The 24,447-nt window shown below is 38.7% G+C and overlaps 1 protein-coding gene across 1 annotated transcript in view; it reads left to right on the forward strand.

Moving 5' to 3' along the window:
• The first annotated feature begins 584 nt into the window (after positions 1-584).
• The window catches only part of LOC134540874 (NADH dehydrogenase [ubiquinone] flavoprotein 1, mitochondrial), a 35,026-nt gene continuing 11,163 nt past the window's right edge, over positions 585-24,447 (forward strand). Inside the window, exons 1-8 of the mRNA XM_063383896.1 lie at positions 585-1,103; positions 3,498-3,568; positions 9,733-9,877; positions 12,159-12,252; positions 15,065-15,263; positions 16,326-16,556; positions 19,804-20,036; positions 21,978-22,296. Of these exons, the coding sequence (XP_063239966.1) occupies positions 1,004-1,103; positions 3,498-3,568; positions 9,733-9,877; positions 12,159-12,252; positions 15,065-15,263; positions 16,326-16,556; positions 19,804-20,036; positions 21,978-22,296 (1,392 nt within the window). The 5' untranslated portion in view covers positions 585-1,003. The remainder of the gene's footprint in view (positions 1,104-3,497; positions 3,569-9,732; positions 9,878-12,158; positions 12,253-15,064; positions 15,264-16,325; positions 16,557-19,803; positions 20,037-21,977; positions 22,297-24,447) is intronic.

Consider the following 24,447-nt stretch of genomic DNA (forward strand, 5'->3'; position numbering starts at 1 on the left):
CGTGGAGCTGATTAAAGTAGATTTAGAAATATTACCTATGGACGTTACATGTTGGATCAGGCGCAAAAAGTTGGAGGCCCCACGTGCGCGGGGCTGCCGGCCCTGGTGAGTACTGGAAAGCTACTGACGATTCTCCCTGGCAACCCGGCCAGGGAGGGGAGGAAAATCCGTGGGAAGCTACGGAGCGCGGGAAGATGATGCCGGCCATTTTTGTGAACGACAAGAGTGTACAACTTCATAAATTAATTAATAAGAAATATTCAACACATTAAAAGTTTTAGTTCGTGTTTGTTATTTAAATTGCATATGCACTGAATTCCCTTTTGCGCATTGCCACACCCGGCCGGGCGCTTTGTGTATACGGCCGGCCGTGACTTACGTCACGCCGTTCGAGGCACTGCTCCCCCCTGCACTATGCTACACGCGCGGGCGTGTTTGTAGCACTGGCACTGGTTCAGGTGTTGAGGACACATAACGGCCTGTGCTCTCAGAGGGAGCACCGACAGAGGCGTCTATATATATATACAAGTATGATTTGCTACTTTTACAAAGTCGTTTAGTGTCATTCATGGGCTGAGATCTATGACATATTTCGGAAACGGGAAGCCTACAACTCACGTAGTTTCGTTTCCCTAAAAGAATTTCCGAAGATTTCCTAAGTTTTACGTTTTGGTATTAACGCCACTTCAGCCGCTAAATCAGAAGTTTCCAATGAAAACAAGCATGTTGTGACTGACCTAACCTAACCGAACCCTTCGATTTTTTTATTTTCAATTTTTGAGAGAAATCCGAAGTTTCACGAACGTGGTAGGGAACCGAAACTATCTGAGTTGTAGGCTACCGTTTCGGAAACCCTTTTCATTAAATTTTTGATAAAATTTTACTAATTAATTTGGCATGAATATCAAAATGTGCGTGAAATTTTTTTTTTGAGGTATGTTTGGCATAATAATGTATTAAATACTCTTAACATGATTATAGCAAATAATAAAATACATTTCACATGAAATCGTTGGCTAGACTGATAGATCTCCTTCAGCACCAAACAAGAAGGATGGCTGGCAGTCTGGTTCGCTGGAATACAATTTCAAAACTTCAACTGGGTACGGGACTTTGAATTACGTAAATGTCTTAGAATTGGTGAAATTGCTTAACTAAGTTGCCTTCATAATAACTTTTGTTCTTGTATGGGTTATTTTATTTATTACGTAACCAATGAGGGCAAATATCTTATTTATCCTAGAATAAACGATATGGAACATTTACTTTCTTTGGTATATATTTTATATGTTCACAATTGAAATGATTTATAGAAAATTGTGTTAAAAGTTGTGGGGAATTTTCCCTAAATTTTGTGTCTTAATAATACTACCTAGGTAGTTGTTTTTGGTTATATCCATGTGCTATATTTTTTAATGCATCGAAATTGTAACATTTTTTAATGCTAGATTGCGATCATAGTGCATAACTGTAAACCTCAAAATAGATATTTTGAACAAAGGACAATAGGAAAGAGAGAATGGTCACCAATTTCCATATGTCTTATTTGACTACCCCCTACTCTAGCATTTTGTAGGTTGTCTATATTAACTTGTTCATAAGGCTTTAAATGAACCAATCACAGACTATGGACCATTAAGGCTCGGCCACAATAAACAAGTATTTCACAAGTACAACAATATTAAACATAACAGTTGAACTCCTGGTAATTCAATCTGACTCTTTTAATCGTGCATTGTGATAAGCATTCACGCTAGTCTGGTGTTAGTGTTTAGTAGAGTTTGCTGTAGGTTTAACTCTTGTTTAATACTATGTTTTTGTTATTGCTGAAACTTTGATATTTTTGGCTAGTCAAAAGCTCTGAATATTTTACTAAGTCATCATTTGAGAGCTTTAATTAATAAGTAAGAAAATTGACTAGGTTCTGCAGAATATTATTTTCTTGTGTTTAAAAGTTCCGTATCACGTGTCCAAATTAATCTCTTGATCCTGTTGGCATGATCCTGTGGTACATGATGCTATCTGTTTTAATTTATTACGTCAAAAACTTGTATAACATTGAATAATGATCATAAATTGAGTACAAAATTATTTCTCTTTTAATTCAACTTAAGATCATAATTTATTGTTATATCACAATAAATGTTATGTCCAGGATCTTTTGATGTACTAAATTAAAACGGCAAGCATCATGTACCAGAGTATCAAAATTTTCAGGATCATCTTGTGTTTATTATTTTTGCACGATAGATGTTTCATTGATAAACTAACTCTAGTAGGAGGAGAAATAATTGGCAAACACAGCCGCACATCCAATGATGGCGACTGAAGCTATGTGAATGGCCACTCATTCAGTAGTCGCTGGTAGCTCTCAAGTTGTGGCTCCAAGTTCGGAAGTCTCTGGCTGTATCCGAATACCTAGGGATGCGTCCTTTAAGTTCACGTCCCTGCATCCCTAAACAAATGCAACCACAGTTCAAAGGATGCATTCTAAAGTATGTACGATATCCGAATTTTTTTTACAGCTAGCACTACCTGTTGGTTTGTCATTGTACTAAGTGGATTGGCATTTTATATTCATGACATCTAAGGTGGGCCAGTAAAACGTAAATGAACATTCAAAATTGTAAACAATCTCGGATGATTTCAATTATCATTGGGAATTTAAATATGGAAGAAAATTTGAATTGGGGACTTGTTGTTCCTTCAAATCAAATTAATTTATTGTTTATGTGAATTATGTAGGTAAACATATAATTATGGTATAAGTATTTATAAATACCATAGTTACATTTCACGTGTTTATCTTCTAGTTCAAAATCCATTTTGATTAACTATCTCGTATCACACAAAGCTAAGGGATGTATGGACGTATCAGTGGACGCGAGTCTCGCATCCCTAAAAATCTCGAACTAGTGGACGCATGAGAGGATGCATCGACATTCCTTGTGAGAATTCGGATACAACTCAAAGATGGCCGCGTCCATTACGATGCACTATCTAGGGATCCCTTAGCTAAGGGATCCATTAGGCCACTATTCGGATACAACTTCTCTTTACAGTACACCCATCGTTACATATTTACCAACTAACAATGTAGTTAAGCTATAAATATCACATTCAAATTTCTGTAGAAGTAATAATTTATTTCTGCATTTAATATTGCAACGCTTGTGGTATTATATAGATTTGATTCTGTAAACACTAATTTTTTTCCTTATAATTACTCACTACTAACTACAGCATTATTAATTCTTTTAAGGCCAAAACAACCAAAATACACAAAAGAATGGGGTTAAGGGTATGTTTGTTGTAGACAGGCTTCTGTGCTAGTTCTGTGTTGTGAAAGTGTTTATACTATATATATTGTGGCCAGGCCTTAAGAGTTCTTGTCTATCATGTAAGGGATCCGAACACATTCGGCTTCGTTACAGTTGTGTAGCACATTTTGCCTTGGGTATGACAAAGTATATGTGATTGCAAGTGACGTTTCGCAGGCTACTTCAACTGCCCTCCGACGGTCGTATTGCAGCGTCGAACCAACACCACGAATGCGCCCCCGTCCAAGGTAAGTTCACGCCCTGAGGAAAGCCCTTGCTACAGTTACACGCACCGACTATAGTGTATGGCCGTGATAGTGAAATATGTTGTCATGCTCAGGATACGCTTGTTTCCACACTATGGCTTAGCATTATTTAGTTTTGTCTGTGTCATTAAAGTTAATGAGTTTGAAAATTGAGAGTCTAAAGAATACCCGGATCAGAAAAAACTTCTGAACGGATTTAAAGTACTTAATTTTTGTTGGCCAAGTGGAAAATTATGATTAAAAATATGAAGTAGGAAAATGCTAACTAGGAACTTTTGGAAAGTGTTTGTAATGTTGTCAGATCTTTCCCTCCACACCTATTACAAGCATTTGTTGAAGGAATGAATATTATATTTTGTCATTCGGAAGAGATCAGAAGATTATATGGCTTCAGAGTGACCTAGTTATTATACTTGTAGTTTAATATTAGTAATATTCTTGTAATAATTTTTATGTTTGGTTGTTTTTGTTTGGAAAAGCCTTTTAACTATATTTTTTACTGATTTTTTTTATTTGGTTGGTTAGGTTATTAGGTATGCAAGTGTGAATTTCAATGTTTTGTTTCATTTAAATATTAATTTTACAATGAAAATTTTACGTATATGATCGTGGTGGTGTGGTTGTGATGTGTCTAGAGCGGTAAGACAATGCTGTGGGAAAAAAATAAAGGAGGACATATTGCGACACTGCGGCGCCAAAGCGATAGACAATAATTTATTGCAATCTGTGTAAAAGAGAGACAGATGTTCGCCAGGACTGGGGAATCCTAGGATTGTGTATTGGATTAGAAGGAGACCAAGTCGTGAGAGAAGGACGGAGACATGCGAGTGAACCAGGGGAAGTCCCTTTGAGAGGGAATAGTAGCGGTAAGAATAGTATGAGTAGCCAATCGTAAAGCAGTATTTCGGGGAAGTACCCAGTCGAGAATTTTTCTGTAAGCTTTGTATAATGTGCTTTGTTTCTTTAAGCCGTCATGCCGTGGCTGGGCTGAAAGGTCGTGCCGTCTCGGCAGCTCGGCAATAGCATGTATTTTCGGTCGCAAAGAGAATAAAAAGTGTAGAGGCAGTTCAACTTTTATATTTAAGTGCGAAGAGTAACAGTTCTTGGAAAAATTATGTAACTCTTTAACAGAATTTTTCACCCCAGTACCTGCAACAGTCATCGATGTGTTCTTCAAATGTTTTTGCTTGTGCAAGGAACAGTCGTCGTCTCAGCCGGGCTCAATGGTGACTTGTTACATGTTTCACAGTTTTAATTAAATGTGCATGCCCTCGCTGATTACCTTTTGTAAGGCAAAGATAACATTTTTTTTTAGGGTTTAGGTAAACTATTGCCAACAATTTAAGAGTTAAAAAATGGGTGTTTATTATTGATTATTAATTTTACTACTTCTTTTTCATAGAAATTTTGACATAGCAGGTAAAACTAAGGTAAGTATGTAGTTGGGCGGTATTTGCGAAAAAAATGTTAAAAATCCGAAAATACTTTTATTCTATGCTCTTTAACTTCCTCTTTTCATTAAAAGCGGCGGAGGTAAGAAATTCCAAATACTTAAGGAGATATCTAATTTTTTAATTTCATCATATGTAGTTGAGCGGTATTTGCGGAAAAAAAAGTTAAAAATCCAAAAATACCTTTATTAGATGCTCTTCAACTTCCTCTTTTCATTGAAAGCGGCGGAGATAAGAAATTCCAAATACTTTAGGAGATATCCAATTTTTAAATTTCATAACAGTTATACCAGTGCATTCATGTGTAATTCACCATTGTTTCTTGTTTACGATTATCTATTTTTTAATTGGATAATGATGTCACGTGATTGTTCGTGACAGGCCAGAATTCAAATGAACCAATACGTGATAATTTAGTTCATTTATTGTTTAAAACAGTGTTTAATTACCGCCTCCAACTTAGGCGAGTTTTTAACGTTTCTAATTTTAAAGTCTTATTTGTTATTGTTGCGCAAGTAATAAGTAACAAAAAAATTTTACGTGAGTTGTTACTGTTCATCCTTTGTTCCGGTTTGTTAGGTCAGGTCAGTTACATTATAAATACTTTAAAACTAAAGAACCATTGAAATTAATTCATATTATTTTTAATGTACGCTTAGTTTCAAAGTATTTATAATGTAACTGACCTAACCTAATCGAACATTTTCATTAATTAGGCATTCACAAACACACGGCAATAAAAAAAATGGCTGCGGTCGATTGATTACCCAGGTCTTGTATAGCAAAATAAGAACGGCGATATCTCCTAAAGTATTTGGAATTTCTTATCTCCGCCGCTTTTAATGAAAATAGGAAGTTGAAGAGCATCTAATAAATGTATTTTCGGATTTTTAACATTTTTTTTTTCGCAAATACCGCTCAACTACATATTTACCAAAACTAACATTTAGGTTTCTATTATGAGTGCCATTTTACCCTTATATATACTTATATATTATGCCTATTTGTGATATTTGTGACAGAACAGCAAATGCAAAAGATACCATGTTAAAATGTACAGAAATAGCCTTATAGCAGAGTAATGGCATGAAAATTAAATACTTTCCTTGTGAGACAGTCTTAATCACTTGTTTTGGGGAAGACGTATCTTAGTAGGCTGGTGGTTCAGGAAGATCTGTAGGAGACCACTGAGTTCATGTGCTGATAAGCGTGTTAAAGTTAAAAACTGCTGATCGTAAAATAAAATTAAAATTGAAGTTAAGGTTTGGAAAATGAATTTTGGGATACTGCTAATGTTGCCTGGTTATCCTGGAAAAAGGTTTTTTTTTTTTAGGTGAAAATAATCAAAAATAATTATGCTAAAATCTTTATCATGTTATAATATTTAATTACAGCATGTTAATAATTTTTCTTTTTATATTTACTTTTTGTTAAATTCACAAAACCACACAGTTTCCCTTAACTCCAAAGCCAGTAATTTTCAAGCAGATTTTTCAAAATTCTTTGGGAATACAAAAATCACATTATTATTTTTTTTTTTGCAAGAATTCATACATTTTGACTAATTTACAGTAGTTAAAATTTTGCTGCTTAACATAACCAATTTTTCACTTCAGTTACAATCACCTAAATTGGCAAGAAACTAGCGACTGCAGAATATACTTAATCTGATTGGTGAAATTCTGTAGTGATTCCCAAGGGGGCCTGCAGGATAATGTTTACCTTTCCCGTTTCACATTTATGATTTTGCAAGTTCCCGCCCCCTCCCCCAGAGAGGGTCTTTTTGATTCAGGGGTCCCGGGCCCTCCGCCCCCTCCCCAGGATCTACGCCCTTGAAGCCCCCAAAAATATCTGTCCTTCCAGAAAAAGATTCAACACCACAGACTTAAATGCAAAAATGCAAAAGAAAAAAACCTACACTTACCTGGTTTGGAGTCATGAAGGTGCTTAGCATGTTGCATGCATACAATTACGTATTTCGAATGTACTGTCACTGAAATTCAACATTCACAAATACTTTTAAAAAAAAATTTTAATGCACCTTTGGGTATTTGACATTCATAATCAAAATTAAATTTCCTGCGCTATCAGTCATTGGCAGCGACCTTAGCGAGACAGAGCAGACATGAAAGAGCAGAGGCCTTAATTCACGGAGCTGAGACGGCTCAGTGTCTCTGCAGATGTCTTCATGAGGTCTGCCTCTCTGTTTGAACCAAACATTCCTTTTCAAGCTGAGCATGAAAAATTAAACTTGTACATGTTATTTAATTGCACTGGAGTTACAAAACATTCCTAAAGGCAAGTTTTTGGTTACTAAACTAATACTTGGGGTACGACGAATCCACAGTACCTAACCAACCTAAAAAGTAAATCTTCAATTTTGAAAATGATTCAAAGGCTGCTTAAGTTTTATTACTTATTGATAGAAATGTTGCAATGTAAAGAGAATTAGGTAACTAATATTCTGATCTCTACAATTTCCAAGCACCGAGCTGCCAAGATGCCTAACTTTTCCTTGCTGGCGACTAACTTCTGCCAAGATACAAAATGTAACTACACAGGGGTTTTGAAAATATAAGCATATTTGGTTGTTACAAAATTTTTGTAGCACAGAAATGACTGTGTCGAAGAAACTGGGACAGGATTAAATTGCTGTAAGTTAACTCTTAATTACTGGTTGTACCGAGTTTCTATATAAATACTGTGTAGTCCCACCGTCTTCAATGTTAATGTACAATCTAAAGCTTCGGCCGCACGGGGCATTGTGCTCGCTGTGTTCGCGATGTTTGCTACGCGGGTAAAATACAGCCAGCTGCATCTCAGGATGTCACTGGCCACACACAGCTGTGTTTGCTATGTCGGCGACGTTGCCAGGTGTTTGGTTTTCGGCTGTTCTTCGAAACGTCACTGACTTTGCGCATGCGCACATAACCCAGAACATTTGTTTTCATGCGGAATTGGGCTGTACTTCTGAGTTTGCGTTTTGGGGTGTTTTGTTTCAGTGTTACACTTTAAATAGTCATGTCGACGGAAAAGTTCATTGAAAGGTTATGAAAATATTTATGGAATAAATTGATGGAAGAATATAGAAAGCAGGACAATATCTGGGATTTGAATCCGAGGGAATGCCATCAAATGAGTTATATTTATTCTGAAATAATCCATGAATTTGTTTTTCTCCTCACAAGCAACTAGGTACTTCATCAAATGATAAAATTCTTCAAATTATTTTCTTTGTAGATTAACTTCATGAACCCTCTTTTTACGTTTACCTGCTGTGAGAGCAAGCAGAATATTATCATCGTCGGAATCACCGCTGGAATCCCACGGCATGCGTCTCTCCGACATCGCGAACTAGACTGTCCTGTCTGGCCGCCTAGCGCAGCTTTTTGTGTGGCCTCGGCTTAAAAGTAGAACTCCTCACAAAAGTATTTATGATGTTAAACTTCTTGTGATGAGAGTAAAATTTCAAGGCCAAATTTTAATGCAACGTTTTCTGATGCAAAAAGGATACAGAATATGTACTTTGCCAAAGAGATATACTTACGAGTCGAGGTTTTAATTGTGCCAATGAAGTTTCACTTCAATCACGTTTACACTTACTCTTTTATTTATTTATTTATTTATTTATTTTTATCACTGGCTCCTATATTTTGTGCCTAGCTCCTAAAGTTTCAGAGATTTTGTAGAGACCTGCTGATATTGGTTATTGACAGTCTTAATGTTCATGTAAAATATCAAGTTAGTGTCATTCACAGCTACATTTTTTGCCCCTTTAACATTTAGGTTACTGGGCTCTGCTTTTGTGTGTGCAAGGTTCTGTTGGTGATTTCATTTTCTTGTCATAACTATTTTTTTTGAAGAGCTGTTCTGCAAACTCATCACGATAGCTCACTTGATAGTATGTTTTGTCTCAAATTTCATCATCAAGTTATTTACTAAACGTTTTTGCGAGCTGCAAAACATCTTAGCCTGTGCGAAGTTTCAGCTAAAAGAATCAACTGAAAGTTTTTTTTTTTTAAATTTGTATTGACTTCGTCAGGAAATTTGATATTTGTTTCATTTAAAGCTTCGGTTGTGATGCAAAGCTTCGCACACTATGTGAAGCTTTGCATTTTTCGCAAAGCTTTAAATTAAAGAATTGGAAGCTTAAGATTTGCTTTTGAAAAAAATATTTTTTTTTTTGTGTTGTATATGTTTTGTTTGAATAAAGTTGGTTACTTAAAAAAATCATGAGAAGGCTTTTATGAATGCTCAATATTAATATGATGCTTGATTATTTTATAATTTTATTGAATGATGTTAATATATATAGGGCCCAATTGGTTAATAACTTAATCAGTCCAAGCATTACAAAAATGTTTGGTAATATATTTTTTTTTTTACTTCAATCCTGTATTTGATAAAATAAATGTAATACAGCTTCACTGAGAACAATATTCTCAGTTCTGTTCGAATCTGCGAATTTTTAAACATTAGATTTTATATTTGCTTCGCATTAAAGAACTAGTATTCGCACGGGCCCAAAAATGTTGCACACTTTTAACATGATTATTGACACTCGTTTGGTTGGTCTTTTTACTACACTAGTGGTTGGTAAATATCTGGTGGAAACATTTGAGATGAACCAGAAGGTGAAAAGTGACCAACGCAGCGTGCGCGCTGCCGTGCCTTGATGTGCATTGTTGTTCCCAGGCCAAGTACGGCCCGCTCAGCGACCAGGACCGCATCTTCACGAACCTGTACGGCCGGCACGACTGGCGGCTGAAGGGCGCGCTCAAGCGGGGCGACTGGTACAAGACCAAGGAGATCGTCCTGAAGGGGGCGGACTGGATCATCAGTGAGTGTTCGCCTGGCAACGTTTATGAATATTTAATTAAATTGTGAGTGGCTAGTGGCACTTATTTTTTGACGTGACAACGTCTAATAAATCGATGAACACCGGCTGCACGCACGAAGAAAGATGACTCGTTGTCCCGTTACGCACATTGTCCCATTACGCTTTGTACCGTTGCGCTCATTGTACGCTTGCGCCGCATCTATCTCTCTTCCACTCGATTGGAACAACCATCGATTTGACTTTTTTCGAGGCACATTAAACTTGAAACACTCCCATTCGTTTCCTACTTTTCCTATCATCGTCCTATCCTTAACAGATTAACACAGATTGGAAGAAGTTAAATAGCAAACATGTATAAAAGTTATAGTTAAAATAATCTCTTCGTTAAAGTAATAAACATATTATTTGAAATAATGAGTGCAAATAAAAGTAGATTTATCAATTAAATTGTAGATTTCATTTCACTCCTTCTCTTTATCCATACAAAATAGTGATAATTCAATAAAATAGATTCAATTTTTTTTCATAAAAGAATGCAATCATTTCATCAATGTTTTGTTATGACGTTGTCACGTTAAACTATCGTCCGTAAACCGACTTTACAGACAACCAATTTTTTTTAGGTATATTTTGAAGCAATACTACCTGTTGCAGTTATCTTGTAGGCCCCAAAACCATCATTTATTTATTTACTGTACGTTTTTTACGTGCCCGCCAACAGCCGTGGGCGTGTTTCACGTTTATGGCGGGCATGACACTTACAGACGAGGACAACCAAGGACAAAATGACCAATGGCAAAAGGACAAAATGACAAAAAGGTCACAGCAAATACGTGCACAACCCCTCCCGTCGGTACCAAGAGCGGTCAAGCACTACAACAAGTAGGGACTCCGTGATTGGCCAACTCTCGAAAGGTGACCTGCCACATACTTGCAGTGACAGACATGGAACGAACAGTAACAAATGCAGACACAGTCAAACAGACATAGAAACAAAATAACAGGAAATGAAGATAGAACAAGCACAATCAAACAATAAAATGAATTAACAATAAAATGACACAACAGAAAATCTACCCTAGGGCAGATAAGACGGGCTGTGTTGGGACATCAAGAGCGGCCCCGCTGAACTCTAAATCAAAATTAGTTGTACACCTTTAGCATGGACACAATAACGGACAAAATTTTGCCCAAATCATTTCCAAATGGCACAAAATAAATAGGTACATGGTCTCGGGCGAGATTAACATGCACAGTTGAACATATAGAGAAGGTATTTTGAAAATATTAAAAGATTGCTATTCTCTTTTAAAATGAAAACTTTTGCATCCTTTTGTAATCATTATACTCGTTAAGAGTAGGTAGTACCAAAAGCTTTTGTTTCAAAGGGTGGATTAAAAAAAATATATATTTTTTGCACAGAATATTCCTTATCTTCCATATTTGGCACATTAGTGACCAATTTATTTTTAATTTGGAGTTTGGCTTGAGGTTCTTATTTTACAATTGTTTGAAGGGGAAGTATGCGGTGGCTACTGAAGAGTTATGGTCATTTACTTACATTTCCAGGTTTATCTAATGTAGATTCAAGATTTTATGGTTTTATTTTCAGACCAATTTCATATTTAAAACAGGATTTTTCTGTGCTATATTTTTTTTATGAAATGTTTTTTTTTATTTGCATATTAATGAACAAATATACTTAAAATGATCCATGCCTCAGTAGGCATAATATGAAATTTGTTAAGACATCCAATGCTGGATGCATTAAGTTAAAAACGTTAAAATTTTTTTTGCTGCATGGAAAAATATTAAATCAACTTTTTTTTTTTTAAATTTTGGACAACATATAGGATGTTATGTAGGCTACATTAAGTTCTTAAAATGTTCCAGGAGTTTATAGAAGTTTCCAAAATATTTCCAGAAGAAATATGTGCTTTGAAATCTACCTACGCCTGTAGGCTGTGCTGAAAAGGATTGTTTTTTTCTTCAACTCGGTTGGGAAAGAACTCGACCACATGTTATTAGCGAACATGTAAACTAACTTACTTGTCTTTCGAGCTTTAGTAGTATACAAGTTTGTGACGCGCGTGTACTTGTTGGTTTGAAACTTGCACTTCTGTGAACTGGCCCATGGCAGACGTTGCTGCTTGCCTGAAAGTTGTCCTGTTCCCCCCCCACCAATGATTCTCCGTTAATAGTCTCACTCGACGCTGTCTCGGTGATCCTGATATTGACGAGGCAGGCGTCGCAGCTGATTGGCTGGTGCTGGTTGCTTCAGATGAAGTCAAGACGTCGGGGTTGCGCGGCCGAGGCGGGGCGGGCTTCCCGTCCGGACTCAAGTGGAGCTTCATGAACAAGCCGTCAGATGGCAGGTCAGTCTCTTTTTTTTTACGTGAACACCTCTTTAAAATTGCTTCCATAGTGGGAAGCAATTAAAAAAACGAATGATAACAAAATCGGAGTGTTGCAGCTACATATCTATCATCTCCATCCAAAATTTAATTACACCACTGGATAGCTAAAGGATCAAAGAATTCGTTACGCTAAGTGAGGACTTGTGACGCATCGTGTGCGGTGGAAGGGGAAGCGCCGCCATTTTGAGGTCATTTTGCTGCGTTTCGAGATTTCCATTCAGTATAACTTTTGATTCGGAGAAGCTAAGACGTTTGTTTTGAGTTTCAGTCGTCAGCTCTCGTAAAAATCTATCGATTGCATATGTAAAACATTAGTGTAAAATAGTTACAGTGAATATATATATATATGGTGTTAAAATAATAAAAAAAAAAAATAAAAAATATATAATGTTGGCCTATACGCAACTTCTAGTGTTCAAACATGATAAAATACATAAAATAGCGTTTTTTTATATTTTGTATAGAAAATATTATCTGGTACGTACACGTATTCATGTACAACACACGTCCATGGCCATGTCCATGACACAGCCACACCACATTTTTTAAATCTGTTTTAGTCCTCAAAAGTTGTGTCTAATGGACGGGGATCTCTGTGCTGCCAAGTGTGACAGATTTACCGTAATTATTACTGCCAGGGACGTTCAGTTACAGAATTAAGGAATCTTACCGTATTTACCGGAATGAATCACGCCCTCGAACAAGCTCCACAACCACACCATAACCACAAATATTTATTGTTTAGAGTAAGCCTTGCACCAAAATTTTGAAACCAGAACTTGCGACCATATTTTAAGTGGACTGAAATGACCATGTGATATAAAATATTTGTAAGAAAATTTTATTGGAAGGTTGTTTAAAAGTCCTGAAATGGTTCACTTGGTGTTTGTGGACATCCTGGGTGGGGTTTGCAGTACGGATGGAGACGGGGAAAACAGGGAAAATGGTGGACTGTAGATGGAGGTCAGACGGTGGAGTCGAAGGTGTGTGGTCACAGGGGCACCAGGGTAGGGGTGGCAGGCAGAGGGGTGCAAATGTATAAGTGGAATATGGTCACTAAAAAACTGTGTGGTTGAGAAATGCCAACATCAAAAAAATTTTTTTTAATATAAGAAAATTATATACATAAATACTTTTAGTATTAATACGATTACACGAATAAAAATGTTTTTGCAAACATTCTTAATTATAATTTATGGAATTATTGTGTTAACGGATTAGCGTATTAGGTATTATGGCAAAATATTATATTTTGTAATAATTGTTACGGTTAACGGCATGTGAAACTTTTGGTGCTATATTAGACGGTTAAAACGTTTTGAGCCAAGTTGTCTTAAACACGTTTTTCCGTATCACAGCAACGAACGACCACAAATAAATCAAAGTTGCCAACATTTACTTTCAAAAAGTTAAGGTTTTTTTTTAGGTTGTTAGTTGGCTGGTAGATACCGCACAGTTCCTGGACTTCCAAAGACAGTAAGAGAGTAAGAGTGTAGGATGTGGCAGTGAGAGTTGTTGGTGGTGGCAGTGAGAGTTGGTGGCGGCAGTGAGTGGTGTTGGATGTGGCAGTGAGTGGTGTTGGTGGCGGCAGTGAGTGGTGTTGGATGTGGCAGTGAGTGGTGTTGGTGGCGGCAGTGAGAGTGTTGATGGCGGCAGTGAGTGGTGTTGGATGTGGCAGTGATAGTGTTGGTGGCAGCAGTGAGTGGTGTTGGATGTGGCAGTGAGAGGTGTTGGATGTGGCAGTGATAATGTTGGTGGCAGCAGTGAGAGGTGTTGGATGTGGCAGTGAGAGTGTTGGACGTGGCAGCAGTGAGTGGTGTTGGATGTGGCAGTGAGTGGTGTTGGATGTGGCAGTGAGTGGTGTTGGATGTGGCAGTGAGTGGTGTTGGATGTGGCAGTGATTGGTGTTGGATGTGGCAGTGATTGGTGTTGGACGTGGCAGTGAGAGTGTTGGTGGCGGCAGTGATAGTGTTGGTGGCGGCAGTGAGTGGTGTTGGATGTGGCAGTGAGTGGTGTTGGATGTGGCAGTGAGTGGTGTTGGATGTGGCAGTGAGTGGTGTTGGATGTGGCAGTGAGTGGTGTTGGATGTGGCAGTGAGTTGTGGTGTATGTGGCAGTGAGTGGTGTTGGTGGCGGCAGTGAGTGGTGGTGGTGGCAGTGAGTGGTGGTGGTGGCAGTGAGAGGTGTTGGATGTGGCAGTGAGTTGTGGTGGATGTGGCAGTGAGTGGTGTTGGATGTGGCAGTGAGTGGTGTTGGATGTGGCAGTGAGTGGTGTTGGATGTGGCAGTGAGTTGTGGTGGATGTGGCAGTGAGTGGTGTTGGTGGCGGCAGTGAGTGGTGGTGGTGGCAGTGAGTGGTGGTGGTGGCAGTGAGAGGTGTTGGATGTGGCAGTGAGTTGTGGTGGATGTGGCAGTGAGTGGTGTTGGATGTGGCAGTGAGTGGTGTTGGATGTGGCAGTGAGTGGTGTTGGATGTGGCAGTGAGTTGTGGTGGATGTGGCAGTGAGTGGTGTTGGTGGCGGCAGTGAGTGGTGGTGGTGGCAGTGAGTGGTGGTGGTGGCAGTGAGAGGTGTTGGATGTGGCAGTGAGTTGTGGTGGATGTGGCAGTGAGTGGTGTTGGTGGCAGCAGTGAGTGGTGGTGGTGGCAGTGAGAGAGTGAGTGGTGTTGGTGGCGGCAGTGAGTGGTGTTGGAGGCGGAAGTGAGTGGTGTTGGTGGCGGCAGTGAGAGTTGTTGGATGCGGCAGCGAGAGAGTGAGAGTGTTGGGGGCGGCAGGCCCAAGTACCTGGTGGTGAACGCGGACGAGGGGGAGCCCGGCACCTGCAAGGACCGCGAGATCATGCGCCACGACCCGCACAAGCTGGTGGAGGGCTGCCTGGTGGCGGGGCGGGCCATGGGCGCCCGCGCCGCCTACATCTACATCCGCGGGGAGTTCTACAACGAGGCGTCCAACATGCAGGTGGCCATCTGCGAGGTGGGTCGCTCGTCCCCCGCCGTGAGGCTGGATTACATCCGTGACGGGGCCTCGGGGTGTCTGTGCATGGTTCAGGCGGAAATACCGTATCTTTCTCATTCAACAATTTCATTACAGCTGTAGCAGTGTTGGGAAGTAGTGGAATTGAGAAAAATCACTTTGTGCATAGTTCAGGCGGAAATTTCTTTCTCATTCGACGATTTCATTACAGCTGTAGCAGTGTTGGGTAGTAGTGGGATTTATTGGCGTTGGTAATATTAACGGAGTTTTGGTGAGTGAAAAATTATGAAAGATCTGGAGAAGTCTGGGATTTTTTTTTTTTATGCTGGGCATACCGAACTTTGTTCCTGAAAATTTAAAACATTGATTGAGATTATTTTTTTATCGACACTGACTGAATAAGGCTTAACACCTCGTTAACAGTGATGTTTGGCGGTGAAACTCATGCATCAGGAAAACGCCTTGGTAGAGGGAACAGGAGTATGCTGAGAAAACCGAAAGGTTCACGCCCGTGTCTGCCGCATTTCCCTCGCTGAGAGCCAAACCGGGATTTAATTTTGGAAAATTAGTTTAGTGAAGCACCATGCTATATTGCATTTCGTGTAAGTGCGCTGAATTTCGACTGCTATTGGGACCAACTTGAAGCGTGAAAATAACTTCCATTTAAGAAGTCTTAACATTATCCAATGAGTTACACACAGGGTCTATGGTTTGATTAAATCAAAATCCTAAAATTAAATTACTGCCAGGGACGTTCAGTTACAGAATTAAGGAATCTTACCGTATTTACCTGAATGAGTCACGCCCTCGAACAAGCTCCAAACCCCCTAACCACACCATAACCACAAATATTTGTTGTTTAGAGTAAGCCTTGCAACAAAATTTTGAAACCAGAACTTGTGACCATATTTTAAGTGGACTGAATTGACCGTGTGATATAAGATATATGTAAGAAAATTTTATTAGAAGGTTGTTTAAAAATCCTGTTGAAACAGGTTGTCTCTCCCTTGAATGTGTTGGTCGTGGATGAGGCAGGAAGAGCAGAGTTGTGGGTGGTCGCAGGCGTACCAGGCTGGCTTCCTGGGCAAGGACGCGTGCGGCTCGGGCTACGACTTCGACGTGTTCATGCACCGCGGCGCGGGGGCCTACATCTGCGGGGAGGAGACGGCGCTGATTGAGTCGCTGGAGGGCAAGCAGGGCAAGCCGCGCCTCAAGCCGCCCTTCCCGGCCGACGTGGGCGTGTTCGGCTGCCCCACCACCGTCACCAACGTGGAGACTGTCGCCGTCGCCCCGGTGAGCGCCGCTGCAGTCGGTATCTGAGGAAGAGGCACCGTTGTGGTCGATATGGACCTCATTATTAGAGGCACTGGAAAATTGTAAAAACTATATAGGCGCGAATAATAGCTACAAAATGGTTTACCGACGAATAAACGCTACAATCCGGTTTTTTTAGAAGTAATTATTAAACTTTCAAGTAATATTAAAATTTCCAGTAAATATTAGGTTTACCTAATATTTTAAAATAAACCATTTCTTATTATTAATGGCCTAACCTCATACAATTAAGAAGATTCTTTATTTTATGCATCTTCTTACCGTGTTTGAAGATTACCTAATAAACGGTGATGATGGCGAGCCATGTAAACAATCAACACGATCTATGAATCATGTAAATAACACGAAAAACAATTTAAATACGCATAGGCTCGCGCGGAAACTTGGTTAACGGCAAACGTAATGTACGACCCAAACAAATGTAAACAATTAAAGAGAGACGTTTATTTACGTGCATGAATATTTCCACGGGAAAGAATGTGAAAACATTGAAGCGGCCATGTTTGCCAACGTGTGCGTGCGTGATATTAACACAAGCAATAAAATTATTTACTGTTAAATGACAGCATGTAAAATATAAAAATGCATTTATTTAAGTTTACAACACACGCAGCTTATATTTGGCAACTACAAAAAAATAATTACGAAAATCTACTTCAGTCAAATTCGTTAGCACTTTAACGGGAAAAAAAGATGGCAGCAAAGTAGCTCTCTGCTTTTGTCGCTCATTTGTTGAACATACCTAGTGTTTTCCTAATTTCCTAACTCGAAAAATAAACGGTAATCTGTGAAAATAAAATATTGCGCTGCTATTCACAATAAAATTAAGGTTATTAAAGTCGGTTTTCTGCATTGCGTTCGCGTGCAATGCAGTTAGAACTATAAAATATATTTTTTTTTTTTACCATTATGGGACGGACAAAATCTGTTACTGTGCATTCACTTGCAGTGTGCAGAGCAATACAAGTCACATCATTTCTATGTTAGTGACACTAACATACTTATGTGCAAAACTTGCAACATCCGCATAAACTGGGAGAAGAATTAAAATTAAAGCTTTATAAATGCTATATGGCAAAATATAAATGCTACGAACAGCCATTATAAACGCTATTTTCCAGTGCCTCTACTCATTATATATCTCCACAGAAGCTGTCCCAAGATATATGCTTGTGTCTGCCACAAGCCAAAGGGGACATTGCTCTGGGAATGATTGTTTAGCACTTCAAGGAGCACTCATGATACGTGACACAAAAAGAAATTGTTTATGGCCTCGACATGTGAATTTATTTTTATTTTTAATTAAGTTAATTGGTAGAATGTTTTTACAAAACTTAAATTCTTCTACTTCTTCTTCTTCACTCATACAGTAAACTCCCGGTGCTGGTTTTCTGGTTTCGGGTTATCTGTGGCCATATTTGCATAAACCACAAACAAAAATGTTTTTTTTTACTTTTTATTTCTGTGCATGCACAATAGCAACAGCGCATGTGTAGCATCAAGCAGAATGCGGTGAATTGGTAATGCAACGAATTAATAACGTGACAAGTCAACAAACAATATTTTGCTCTTTCCGTAACGGTTGTTCACGTCCTTCATTTGTGTATTTATTTCCGACACCGCCTGAGTGTTCAGGAAACGTTTATATCCCGCCATGCCTCTCTGGAGAGTAAAGCCAGAAGCTTTCAGAGTTATTTGACCTCGTGCCCACCAGGATGCGCATGTGGCAAATCATGGCAGAAACACATATATCAAACAACAGAGTTGGGAATTAATATTAACAGCTTAAATAATCTTTGTAATAATAGAAAATGTTAAGTTTATGCTTTTTTTTTTCAATCTTATTAATAACTGAAATGTATTTACTATATCAAAAACATTATGTAACTCAGAAATGCAACATCGGAATGTTATGCCCAAGCCCTATCATGTAAACAATGTACAGTAAAACCCCTTATTTGCACTTTTCAAGGAACCCCAAGGAAAAAGTGTAAATTGCGGGAAAGTGTAAATTGTGGGAAAGCACTTTTATTGGCAGTTAATGCTAAATTTTAGCTTAAAAAAATGTATCAGCATTTACTGGTGCTACAAGACAAACAATAGTTGTTTACAACACATTAAAGTACTAACAGGAATATTCAGTTCCTTGGCCAAAACCACTCGGGTACCCACATGCTTGTCAAACTTCTCAATAATTTTAATTTTATCTTCAATAGATAAAGTATTTCGTGGAACTTTATACCTATCCATCTTCAATCAAAATCTTGCCATAAATAATATTGTGAACGATAAAAAAACACGTGCTAACCAAAACGGACGTTGACTAATGTAAACAATGAAAGCCATCATAGATATGTACTGTACATAATGCAGCACTACTAAATATACGTACTGTGTATGAGCGCTTTCCGGTAGTATCGATAGCTCAGCGCTTCGGACTATGCTCTGCTACGAGAGTGCTCTATGACACCATAAATAAAACCGTTTGTGGTTCTGCTACGAAAGTTCTCTATGGCAGCAAAGATTAAAACGTTAGTAGAGGAGAGGCACCATAGAACTTGTCGATACATCAAAACGAAAGGTTACAGACAATAGGCGAACTACTTCAAACTTTTCACATCTATGACTAACGTGACGAGTATTTACATTTTTACCGTGTTTTGAAACGTACATTCCGGGTTTTTTGGTTACGTAGCGGTGTAATTTCAGGGAAAATGCAACACGAAAGTTAATGTACAATAAAACGGACCTACATAAAATGACGTTATTTGCGGGAAAACGTAAATAACGAGAACGTAAATACGAGGTTTTACTGTATTAATTTTAAGGTTTTTTAATCTCAAAATGTTAGTCATCGTTCATTTAAATGTACTTCAAATGTATTTAGACATAAGTGTATTAGTACTGTAGATTAATTTTAATGAAGTAGTGACTTGATTAAAATGGTTTTTCAGCATTTGCACTTTACCTGATTGGAAAATAATTATGTATTTGGCTTGAGATTAGACTCTCTTACGGAAAAGCGCCATTTCGATCGGTGCTTTGTTGTACGGGAACGAATTGGGGCGTTACTTCGAGGGGCGTCTGTTGCAGTGTTTCATTGATTGAATAATTTTTTTTTAAATCTTGCCGCCGGTGTTGTCGGCAAGTTGGCAGGTGTGTGTCACCAGCGTGAAGGAGACGCGAGCGAGCGTTGTGCCCGCAGACGATCTGCCGGCGCGGGGGGTCGTGGTTCGTGGGGCTGGGGCGGGCGCGCAACTCCGGCACCAAGCTGTTCAACATCTCGGGCCACGTGGCGACCCCTTGCACGGTGGAGGAGGAGATGTCGGTGCCGCTGCGGGAGCTGATAGAGCGGCACGCGGGCGGCGTGACGGGCGGCTGGGACAACCTGCTGGCCGTCATCCCGGGCGGCTCCTCCACGCCGCTCATCCCCAAGAGGTAGCTCCCGGTCCTCCCGTCATTACCCGTGGTCACTTGGTATTCAGTATCCGTGGTGATTTGATATCTGTGGATGATTTAATATTCAGTATTCTTGGTTATTTGATATCTGTGGATGATTTGATATTCAGTATTCGTGGTAATCTGACATTTGTGGATGATTTGATATTCATTAATCGTGGTAATTTGATATTTGTGGATGATTTGATATTCAGTATTCGTAGTAATTTGATATTTGTGGATAATTTGATATTCATTATTCGGCGTAATTTGATATTTGTGGATGATTTGATATTCATTAATCGTGGTAATTTGATATTTGTGGATGATTTGATATTGCACTTGTTACATTCCAGGTTGGCCCGGCAATACAACCCAGAAAAATAACTAATACATTTCAAAACTTACTGTTTTTGATACATAAAGATAGTGTTTTAAGTTTGATAATGTTTTTATTTAAAAAAAAATTTTTTTTTTTGAAACTTCCTTTGTCTATTACTTTAAAATTAAAAACTTGCACATCGTACCAACCACAGTTCAGTCCTCAGGTCAAAGTTTATGAATTGGAAAAGTTTTTATACTGATCGGATTGTGTTCTGATGAAAATTTACAATTCCACAGTTCCAGTTGGTCTTCAGAGCTTCCTGTTGCTCGATACTAAAAAATAAATAATAAGTCCTGCATTGAGTACACGTTATCCCGGGTGGGTGACGTTGGGCTTACTCTTCGGCCTGGCCCCAGCCAACAGACGTGAAGTGATCTAGTCGAAGATTCATTTCATGTTTCTGGCGAGCTGCAATACAACCGAAGCTTCAAATAAAACAAATAGCAAATTTCCTGGTGAAGTCAAATAGAATATTAAAAAGAGCTTTGATAGATTCGCTTAGTAGAAGCTTCACACAGGTTACTTTAGTTCAAGATCCATTTCTTGAACCTTAAAGTGTAGTTTTTTAGTTCCCTAATGACCCTAGTTGAACACGTTAAGTTTGATTAAAAAAAACATTGAGTAGGCTTCTGCGAATCATGTTTTATTTTTTAAATCAAAATATCAACTTATTCATGAATATTGAATATTTATGAATAAAATATAAACACACGGTGAGCATTTTTTTTCACACTTCACGTTAGTTTAAAAAAAAATTGATGCAGAATATAGTAAATGGGAAAAAAAAGAGATGTATGAGGAATCATAATTGAGCGGTGTAAAATGCGAGAAAATTTAAAAAAAAAAAAACTTGGCAAAGCCAAAAAATTTATGTCTGAAAATTGTTTTGTTTATCAAACTGATTATATACGATTAAATAGAGTATATTTTTAAAATCATTTTTAATCCTATTTGCAGATTATTTGTTGTTAACATATCCGAATTTCTCAATAAAACTTGTTGGCTTTGTACATGCTTCATTCCCATTCAAATTTTTTTTATGAATGAGTCCCACTTGCTGCATCTAACATCAGACCCTGCATGGAAGTGGTTTGTGTCCCACTCCGCACAGCAGTGTCTTTGAATATATATATACTGTATAGAAGTCGCCAGCCCAGGTTAAAATTTCTAATACGGTTTTGAGGTAGTTGGTTAATTCACCGCCGCAATCGCCACCATCTCTAGGGCATCGACTTGTGGTGGTCCCTAGCGGACAAGTGTCGAACTCTTCAAACACCCCTTCCCCCTCCCGTTGAACGACCTTGAGCTGCGGTGAATGATTAATGAGAGGTGCGGGGGATGACAGCGGGTGACAGTGCTGCGCTCTAACGTGTAAATAACAACTAAGACGATACAGGGCGTTACGGCAGCGCCCTGCAGCGGTGAAGGTCCCAAGCTGCTCATCATACGCTCCTGAAAAACGTAGAGTAAATCCTTTCCACTCGCGACTTCTATACAGTATATATATTCAAAGGCAGTGCCGTGCGAGGCGAGCGAGGTGTCGTGCCGTGCCGCAGCGCCTGCGACGAGGCCATCATGGACTTCGACGGGCTGGTGGCCGTGCAGACGAGCCTGGGCACGGCCGCCGTCATCGTCATGAACAAGCAGACGGACGTGGTTAAGGCCATAGCGCGCCTCATCGAGTTCTACAAGCACGAGTCGTGCGGCCAGTGCACGCCGTGCCGCGAGGGCATCAGCTGGATGAACAAGATGATGCACCGCTTCGTGACGGGCGACGCGCGGCCGGACGAGATCGACATGCTGTGGGAGCTGAGCAAGCAGATCGAGGGCCACACCATCTGCGCGCTGGGCGACGGCGCGGCCTGGCCGGTGCAGGTGAGGCGTGCGCGCTTGCCCCCGGCTACTTCCCCGTGTCCGTGACGACATTCTCGCATTTGCATGAACGTTGGAAACGTTAAATATTTGCAGTGTCAAGTGGGTTTATTGTGAATTTGTACCAATGATGTATTCATAGCTTGATATTTATCTATTACAGTGTTTTAGTCACAATCCTGGACACACACAAGCTAGTGATGATTGTGCCATTAGTATAAAAAAAAAAAAAAAAAAAAAAATAGAAAAAAAAAAATTCTCAAACTGAATTTTTATAACAATATAAATGTTTCAATGAATTAAACAAAGCCTGCCTGGCTGTAAAACTACAAGATTTAAAAACTACTCAAGATATCCGAGGGAGGTCTGCTTACGAAAAGCATTTAAGAATTCTCCGAGGGCCGAAAAGGACTTTTGATTCTGGATGAAGTTTTTAAACTGTATTTTTAGAAGAGTTAAAATGGCTTAAACACGTGTTTTCAGAGTAATTTTTAGGCGTAAAACATCCGGTACAGATTCTTGAAAGCACTTAAGAGCCTTGCCTCACACCTTTATCTTCATTTCTCCGCCATATGATGTAACGGTCACCGCTCAAATTTCACTGTTTTCCTGTGACGACGAAGAGAATTCGCGCCATTTCAGAACCTAGCATTGCAATACTGCGCTAGAAAAAATCGGCGAGCGTCGCGCTTATCGTCCGGCCTCACTAACACACGTACAACCCAACTAGACCGCGCCCTTAAGACACCTTTACTAGTTATAAAGTATGGAAAATTGATAGAATGTATCTTAAAGTAGTACCTAGCAAGTACTTGTTAACAGTTGGTAGCATCATCCAGATTTAGGTTGTTCATTTTCATTTCGTACTGACTAGGTAGCATTCGCTCGCATGCTTAATTCAGTTTCAAAATGGCAGCAGAGTTTGATGATGTGTGATGGATAGGGACAAGTTTGTTTTTGACTCAGTAGGTTTCTGTGTTATTGTTTTTATTTTTATACACTGTCTTTACTCATTAAAATATTGTATTATTCAACAGATATGATACATAAAATATTTATTAGTACTTATTTCACCAAAATAGTCAATTTTGATTGACACACACATGATGCACTTATACAATAAAATCATTAATAAGCATTTCTATAGACGTCCCACGCTTGGATTGCAGTACACGACTTATGGGACGCGCTGTTGCCAAATCTCTTAACACATTACGAATTTCAGATGTGTTTCTTTGGAATTCTGATTGCACCAGAACCATTTTAAGAACTCATTTTAATTTATAATATTTTATACTATCATGATTATATATTTGTAATAAATAAACACTTTTTTTTTAACCCAACTTACAACAAGAAAAAGTTCACACACTTTCATTTTTAATGAAGTATTTTGAACATACGCCATTGCAGTTTTGCACTGTTTGTCATGAAAAAATTCCCAAAATAAAAACTGTTCTCATTGGAAATCTTCTGTGTTCGTCCATAGTAGGTACTTGTTTATCTTTATAGCTGTGTTTATGTGTTTGCTGCGTTTTCCAGGTTTGTTGTCTGCCTGCATTTAATCTGTCTCGTTGTTAGCCCACCGTGTTCAACTGCGTTGTTATATTATTTTTTCCATGACTAAGTTCCTTCAACGGAATCCTTGTGCTGTCTGATATTTATATGTTGAACATTTTTTGTATGTGCTGTCGTCGTTGTGTATATTTGTTTAGTTTCATCGTTGGTTCCGTTTGTCCGACATCAGCTGATTCAGTCTTGTTTTCTGTAAATTTTTATAATCATATTTTTATTTTATTTTTTAATATTTCCATGACAAAGAGTGCAAAACTGCAATGGTGTATGTCAAAAAAAACTGCAATAAATCAAGATTCCCCATTGCACGAATCATTTAAAGAACATACTTTCATTGATACAAATTCATGTAATAATTGTAAAGTGAGCTTGTTGAAGAAATCAATAACAACACATACATTTCAGTCACTGTCGCTACCGCTGACGAAAGATTCCTTAATTGCATTGTTCACACACTTTTTTTTTTTTTTGGAAAATACTAGAATACAGTAGAATCCCGTTATAGCGAGCACGGTAATAGCGAGAACACGGCTATAACGATGTCTTTTTGAGGAATTTACGGTGTGATCGTGTGAAGTG

This window comes from Bacillus rossius, chromosome 17 (assembly GCF_032445375.1).
Source record: "Bacillus rossius redtenbacheri isolate Brsri chromosome 17, Brsri_v3, whole genome shotgun sequence".
Classification (NCBI taxonomy): domain Eukaryota; kingdom Metazoa; phylum Arthropoda; class Insecta; order Phasmatodea; family Bacillidae; genus Bacillus; species Bacillus rossius.